The 8216-nt window shown below is 34.3% G+C and overlaps 1 protein-coding gene across 1 annotated transcript; it reads left to right on the top strand.

Annotated features, from left to right (window-relative positions):
* Window positions 1-236: 236 nt before the first annotated feature.
* nkapd1 (NKAP domain containing 1) lies at window positions 237-6173 on the top strand. Its single transcript, XM_037776498.1, has 6 exons — window positions 237-385; window positions 2974-3050; window positions 3738-3823; window positions 3978-4118; window positions 4333-4386; window positions 5072-6173. The coding sequence occupies exons 2-6, from the start codon at window positions 2982-2984 to the stop codon at window positions 5487-5489; spliced, it is 768 nt and encodes a 255-aa protein (XP_037632426.1). The 5' UTR covers window positions 237-385; window positions 2974-2981; the 3' UTR covers window positions 5490-6173.
* Window positions 6174-8216: the final 2043 nt, after the last annotated feature.

Genomic DNA, 8216 nt, shown 5'->3' with positions numbered 1-8216 from the left:
ATAATAAATAAATATATATATAATATATATATATATATATATATATTATTATTATTATTATTATATATATATATATAATAATAAAATAAATAAATAATTGTTCCACTTAACAGAACAGCTAAATATGTTTCTTTCTTTATCAGTCACTTCTTTATTGTTTTAGTTTGCTTTAGCAGTTTATTGAATATCCACTACTGGAACAATTCACATACACGCCCCCACCTCTATGATTGACGGACCATCGGACCAATCACAGCTCAGTGTTCTCCAACGTTCAGTGACGTAGGATGTGCGACAACACCACGTCTACGTCAGTAAAGCGGAAGTGCCGGTGGAAGCTGCAGAGCTTGTTTTGTTCTTCTTGAATGCTCCTCGTGTTGGAAAGGTACAGTTTGTACACGTTTACATGAAATGATGGTAACAAGTGTAATAGTAACGTTAGAAGAGTTTAAACTGGTTAATTCCTGTAGCTTGAGTTACATTCTTGTATCTGAATATGCAACAGTGTTATCTAGCGAGCTAGGCTAACAAGTAGAGTAGAGTAGCCTGATTACTACAGCTATCACGTGTTAAGATATCGATCTGTTATCACTCTGATCTTTAGTTTCATTAGACACAGATCGGTTTTGATCAGGGGTCTCTTATCAACCTGCGGCTCTGGATCGTCATGAGGCTCTTCAGTTCCTCTCCAGTGTCTTCCTGTGATTTATAAACACGGAAATGAATAACTGTTGTTTTGTTTACCTTTTTATTTGTATTTATCATTGTTGTAGATCTATGGTACGACGGTACGACGGAGTATTAGAGCCACATTGAGGGAAAAACATAAATCTGAGATTTAGAGAATTGATTCATAATATTACGAGAATAAAGTCATAATATTACGAGAATAAAGTCATAATATTACGAGAATAAAGTCATTATATTACGAGAATAAAGTCATTATATTACGAGAATAAAGTCATAATATTATGAGAATAAAGTCATAATATTATGAGAATAAAGTCATAATATTACGAGAATAAAGTCATTATATTACGAGAATAAAGTCATAATATTACGAGAATAAAGTCATAATATTATGAGAATAAAGTCATAATATTATGAGAATAAAGTCATTATATTACGAGAATAAAGTCATAATATTATGAGAATAAAGTCATTATATTACGAGAATAAAGTCATTATATTATGAGAATAAAGTCATTATATTACGAGAATAAAGTCATAATATTATGAGAATAAAGTCATAATATTACGAGAATAAAGTCATTATATTACGAGAATAAAGTCATAATATTATGAGAATAAAGTCATTATATTACGAGAATAAAGTCATAATATTACGAGAATAAAGTCATAATATTACGAGAATAAAGTCATAATATTATGAGAATAAAGTCATAATATTACGAGAATAAAGTCATAATATTATGAGAATAAAGTCATAATATTATGAGAATAAAGTCATTATATTACGAGAATAAAGTCATAATATTATGAGAATAAAGTCATTATATTACGAGAATAAAGTCATAATATTACGAGAATAAAGTCATAATATTACGAGAATAAAGTCATAATATTATGAGAATAAAGTCATTATATTACGAGAATAAAGTCATAATATTATGAGAATAAAGTCATTATATTACGAGAATAAAGTCATTATATTATGAGAATAAAGTCATTATATTACGAGAATAAAGTCATAATATTACGAGAATAAAGTCATAATATTATGAGAATAAAGTCATTATATTACGAGAATAAAGTCATAATATTATGAGAATAAAGTCATTATATTATGAGAATAAAGTCATTATATTACGAGAATAAAGTCATAATATTACGAGAATAAAGTCATAATATTATGAGAATAAAGTCATTATATTACGAGAATAAAGTCATAATATTATGAGAATAAAGTCATTATATTATGAGAATAAAGTCATATTACGAGAATAAAGTCATAATATTATGAGAATAAAGTCATTATATTATGAGAATAAAGTCATATTACGAGAATAAAGTCATAATATTATGAGAATAAAGTCATTATATTACGAGAATAAAGTCATAATATTATGAGAATAAAGTCATTATATTACGAGAATAAAGTCATAATATTATGAGAATAAAGTCATTATATTACGAGAATAAAGTCATAATATCACAAGAATAAAGTCATAATATCACGAGAATAAAGTCATAATATTACGAGGATAAAGTCATAATATTAAGAAAATAAAGTCATAATATTACGAGAATAAAGTCATAATATTACGAGAATAAAGTCATAATATTAAGAGAATAAAGTCATAATATTACGAGAATAAAGTCATAATATTATGAGAATAAAGTCATAATATTACGAGGATAAAGTCATAGTATTAAGAGAATAAAGTCATTGTATTACGAGAATAAAGTCATAATATTAAGAGAATAAAGTCATAATATTACGAGAATAAAGTCATAATATTATTAAGAGAATAAAGTCATAATATTAAGAGAATAAAGTCATAATATTAAGAGAATAAAGTCATAATATTATTAAGAGAATAAAGTCATAATATTAAGAGAATAAAATCATAATATTACGAGAATAAAGACATAATATTATAAAGTAGTAATTGTTAGTGTTATCTTCTTTTTTTCTCATAAAGTTATGACTTTATTCTCGTAATATTACGACTTTATTCCCGTAATATTACGACTTTATTCTGGAAATCTCAGATGTTTCTTCCCTCAATGTGGCCCTCATACTCCGTAGTACATTTGCACTTGGGCCCTCACTGCAATAGATTTATATTCTATATACTTAGACTATAAACCTTCATCACAGTGCTCAAATGTTTTGTGGCTCCAGACAGATTTGTTTGTTGTGGTTGCTGCCTAAAATGGCTCTTTTGATAGTAAAGGTTGCTGACCCCTGGTTTAGTGTGTCGATGACTTACATTTGTCTCATCTCAGGTGTGATCATGTCCAAGCAGCCGCTGGGGAAGACGTTGTTGAGGAATGTAATCCGCCACACAGATGCCCACAACAAGGTGAGTTTGAGTTCATGTGTTTGTGTGGGACACACGTGGGAAACATACACCAGTTTATTAGGTACACTTAAAAACTCACTTCCCCCAAGTATAATCTTGCACTATACTGTATAGTGACTGTTCATATATCATTATCATTATTACTACTCTAATACTGTGCAATATTTTCAAGTGGAATTTCATTTCATTCTCACTGTGCAATATCATTAAACACTTCTAATCAGTTGTAGAGCTGTAACTACTATTTTCATTATTGAGTATAATTATTTTCTCAATGGATGGATCGATTGTTTTATAAAATAAAATGTCACAAAATTGGCCCATCATATTCTTCTAAAGCCTAGATGGCTGATTTGAAAGGTTTTCTGTCCGGAAGAGAACTCTTATCCTCGAGATGTGTTGTGTTTTTGACCTGAAGCTTACACACTGATACACTGATCCAGTTTCAGGGCCTGGTTACAAATATCATTGAGCTACAATATGAATGTAGGTTACTGATACTTGGCAGCCTTTGCAGGTTCAGTAGCTGAATGTTTCACAAACTAATTTGCAGGTGTCTTTTGAGGAATGTATATAAGCTCTGTAAGTATTTTAATCCTGCATTCACAATGTGTGTGTGAGCATGAGAGTGTTGATGTATGTGTCTGGGTAGTCTTTAATGTACTTACTCTTGCTTACCCATTGCAGATCCAGGAGGAGAGCGAGATGTGGAAAATGCGAGGCTGGGAGGTCACGTCCCATCACAAACATATCCCAGATACAAAGAGTGCGAGGTAGGAACAGTGAATGTCCCAATTTAATTTGAGCCACCTCAACACAAGTCACATCAAAGCTCATTTGGGAGTATGTTTCGTAATGTAGTTCTCGGTTTAGAGAGCTGTTACTGTATGTCGCTGTTTGATTTATTGATGGTGGTTGTTTTTCCAGGGGGCAAATGCACTGTGATCGAGTGCCAGATCAGCCCAGAGATCTGAGTCGGAGCAGAGAGCGAGTCTCAGAACATGATGACAGAGAGGCTCGATACTGGAGTCGTAAACTGTATGAATTTGAGGCCAAAGATCCTGACAGGTACAGTGCATCACTAAATCTTCATCTAAATATGTTTTCACTTCTTGAGGAAATTACTTATGAAAATCTCAGAGTGTCTTATTTCTGAAAGGTGAAACGAAGAAAAAGAAGAAAATGAATTGTTTTCCTTATTTGTATTCCAGACAGTTGAGTTCATTAATAAAATGTTCCCACACTTTAATGTAAATCTTCATCCTATGTGTTCACATCACAGGTGGGGACATAGTGGCTTCAAGGAGCTTTATCCAGAGGAGTTCAAAAGCGACGGGTAAGCAAAAATGCAACACTACATCAAATAAGCCAGAGATTAGAATTGAGCTCCAACAAAGGGGCACCCCAGAGATTTGGCACTGTACTTCTATAAAGTTTGGGCTCATGCGAGAAAGCTTACAGAAAAAATAATTGTCAAAATTGATGCCACAGAAGTCGCGAGATCCTGAACTTTAGTCTCTAGTATGGGTCCAGCTCCCAAAAAATCTAGATCCTACACTTCCCATAATGCAACTTGATAGCATCTTTTGTGATGCTGCGTTCACGTCTTATCAAACTTATTATAATATGAGTTTCCTACCTGTAAATTTGCGTTCAGGTCAACATCTGACATGGAGACTTTTTCTGAAAGCTCCGATATATCTGACTTGGCACTTACTAACACGGAAGGGCCTGAAAACAAAACAAATGTGGACGCCTCACATCGGCCAATGATCATCGTTCAATATAATTAAAACCAAATGTAGTGTATATGGTGTTATATTGTCAATATACAGTGTTTTAATCCTCACACAACCACCTCCATAATCATCCAGAGCCCATAAAGAGATCATACAACTGTTTTCACTAGTCAAGTGATGACACGTAAACTGATCTCGATGTGTAGAATCGCCTATAAAGCATTATGTCATACCTACTATACCAGTCCTGAATGTATTTTGTTCAATTTGTCTTTTCTTTAGTGAAAAAAGCAGTGCCAAAAAGAAGACTGGGCACCACAAGATGAAAAGGTCCAAGTCTAGCGGCGAAGCAAGCTTATCAAAACGATCCAAAAAATCCTCTCATAAGAAGAAAAAGAAAAAGAAGAAGAAAGATGAAGATGAAAAGCGTAAGAAGGCGGAGTGCTCGAGCAGTGACAGCAGCAGCGATGACAGCAGTGGAAAACGGAGGAAAAGGACTAAAAGTCAACATAAGAATAAGAAAACGGCGAAAACAAAAGGGAGAGATGAGGACAGCAGCTCAGGCGACAGCGACGATGAAGAAGAAAGGGAGAGGCGGACTCACAGGCGCAAAAAGCGAAAGCAGGACTCCCACAAAGACTCGGACTCGGGGCCGAATTCAAAAAAAGAAGAGCTGGAGAAACTGGAAAGCAGCAGGTGAGGAGAGCTTGGATGATAGTTCTGCAGACTGAGATTCAAAGAGACGGACAGACACACAGCTCAGGTAACAACCAAGAAAAACTACTGCGGATTCCTTTGTTCGCCTTAACTTCACAGAGGGCTTATCTCTGCAGGGCCGCTCTGTATTGTACTTTGTTAGACATCAACAAAACTGCTGTCAGCCCTCTCGGTGGGCGTTCTGTGTAGCAATACCTCATCCACCTCTGCAGTGGCTTGAAGCACACTGTACGGCGGTGCAGGCAGCATGAAGAGGGAAGGTGGGGTATACACCACCCGCCTCATTAAGAATTCTGCCGGCTGCAGGCTCATTGATTGATCATCGACTCTCACCTCAGACTGTCTGCCTCACGTGGAGAAGAACTTCTGTCCTCAATCGACCACAGTTTTTTATAGAATTTTTTTAATTTAAGAAACAAGAAAAATTATGCAACTCTCCTCAAGAATTATGATAGAATGTGCATTTGCTTTTTTTAGTTTTGTAAATTTTAATATTTGTATGCAGCACATTGTCATAGGTGTAAATTAAACATCTATTTTGCTGTTTAAAGAAATGTTATTAAATTGGTGGAATATATATATTTTAAATAAGTCTGGTGAATTTCTGTATTTTTCTTATTGGTAATAAATCTCATTAAAAAAACACAACCAACGATTCATTTATGCGACCAACGAGTATTGTCTTTGTAGCCAAAGCTTCATATTAGGGCTGTAACTAACGGTTATTTTCATTGTTGATTAATCTGACGATTATTTTCTCGGTCTATAAAGTGTCAGAATATGGTGAAAAATGTCCATCAATGTTTTCCAAAGCCCGAAATGACGTCCTCAAATGTCTTGTTTTGTCCACAACTCAAAGATAATCAGTTTACTGTCATATAAAGGAGTAAAGAAGACACCAGAAAATATTCACATTTAAGAAGCTGGAATATGAGAATTTTGACTTGACTTGAAAAAAGAGAAAGTGTATTGTAATTTTCCTTTTGCTGAAGGTAGTCAGACCTTTTTGGGTGAGCAGAGGAGGGTTTTTATTTGTTTCTCATCCTAAACTTAGCCCACCTTTGCAATAAAGTTAACAGTTACATCAAAAAGACAATTTTCACTGTGCCACGTTTCATAAAAGGTGCAATTTGCTGCATGCAGAGAAGAGCAGTTCTACCTCTGTGTTACAGTTCTATTAATTAATTTGGGGTTAAATCTAACACTTATTATTTTGACATGTTGTGAGGAGGGTGTTGGAATTTATTTCTAAGCTCAAAGACAACATTAATAACCTGGGGAGGTCTTTGTTTTTTTTAAAGTGAAAGATAATTTCTGTACACTTTCTTATTACTCTCTGCCATAGACCCCTTTGTAGAGAATAAAATATAAACAAAAATATATAGAATATGGCCAGCCTTATCTTTTAACAGATACGGTAATATATGTGTAAACTGTGTCACAGATCTGACATTTTCATTTGATTCCTAAACATACTGTAATATTAATGTAAGAACCACAGTGTCCACACATCTGTTAAGATAACATTCCCATGTTAATAATTCATACTTAAATAACCTCCGGCATGAGAAAAATTACATTTACCATTTGAAGTCTTGCGATTTTCTTGTCAGGGTGTTTGTGAAAAAATACACAGAGGGTGGCTTCCTCTCCATAAGCCGCAGTCCTGTACCAGTTTGAGCATGCAGTCCTTTTATGATGCAGGATCTATACCTTTAATAATCTGCTATTCACTGATCAAAGTGAATACATTTAGTGATTTCAGCTCTATACTGAAGAGCAGTAAGGCCTTATTGCTTAAGTAATGTAGAACATTGGGTGGATTTAATGCCTGAGAAAAAAGATTCAGTAAAACCAAAAACAGCCCTGAACATAAAAATTTAACAACACTCATAAACAGCCTGATTCAAACCATATTAACATCATGTTCTGTGCCGCTGGTCAGGTTCTTCCTACTACGTGACTTGTCAGACTATATTTGTATTTAACATAAAAAAAAAATAAACTTGGTAACAAGTAGTAGGTCTGTGCCTTCTGGGTATTTTTAGATAATCTGATGCTGAAGGAAGTGTTGGTAAAAGTGTGTGTGCGTATACTAGAGAAGCCCGGAGCACTTTAAAGAGTCTGTGTCAATAGGCTAAGTGTTCTCTGTAAGCAGCAGAGTGTGGGCTGTGTTGAGCTTGGCTGCAACTGCCCGACTCTTGGAAGTAGAAAAAAGCAAAACGATATTCGGCTGGTCAAATCAGTGCTAACGGAGGTTTTTAAAACACATTGTCAAGGTTAATAAGCATTTGGCAGGAGGGCAGGATCACAAATTGAGTGTGTTTTATAGCTGCATGTATCAAGCTAAGCCAACTAATTCATAAAATAATTATCTAGAAGAAAAAAACAACTAATAAATAGCATTCATGTTCTCGCTATATTATAAATAATATAATGTCTGTTACAGCAAGTCTCCACACGTGGTTTAGATGGCAGAAGTAACAGTGGCGTTTCCACAATTAACAAAACTCACATCTACAGTTTTCAGCCATGCTAGCAGCATTGTCAGTCCACCACTTTGGTTCAGAGTAAAATATCTAAAAAACATCCGCTGGATGTATTGACACATTTTGTACAGACATTTGTGGTTCCAAGAGGATGTACCATAATGACCACCATAAGGTTGGTATGTGTTTTTGAGTGAAATGTCTCAAAGACTATTTGCAGT

This window comes from Sebastes umbrosus, chromosome 7 (assembly GCF_015220745.1).
Source record: "Sebastes umbrosus isolate fSebUmb1 chromosome 7, fSebUmb1.pri, whole genome shotgun sequence".
NCBI lineage: Eukaryota > Metazoa > Chordata > Actinopteri > Perciformes > Sebastidae > Sebastes > Sebastes umbrosus.
The sequence above is the reverse complement of the archived record's forward strand: the minus strand, read 5'-3'. Positions and strand labels throughout refer to the sequence as shown.

What these genes read in the sequence shown, in the direction of transcription:
- nkapd1 (XM_037776498.1), top strand. Translation starts at nt 2,982, where the DNA reads ATGTCCAAGCAGCCGCTGGGGAAGACGTTGTTGAGGAATGTAATCCGC. An exon ending in ACACAGATGCCCACAACAAG is followed by an intron (nt 3,051 to 3,737) that starts GTGAGTTTGAGT and finishes TACCCATTGCAG; the next exon opens with ATCCAGGAGGAGAGCGAGAT. An exon ending in GAGGAGTTCAAAAGCGACGG is followed by an intron (nt 4,387 to 5,071) that starts GTAAGCAAAAAT and finishes TCTTTTCTTTAG; the next exon opens with TGAAAAAAGCAGTGCCAAAA.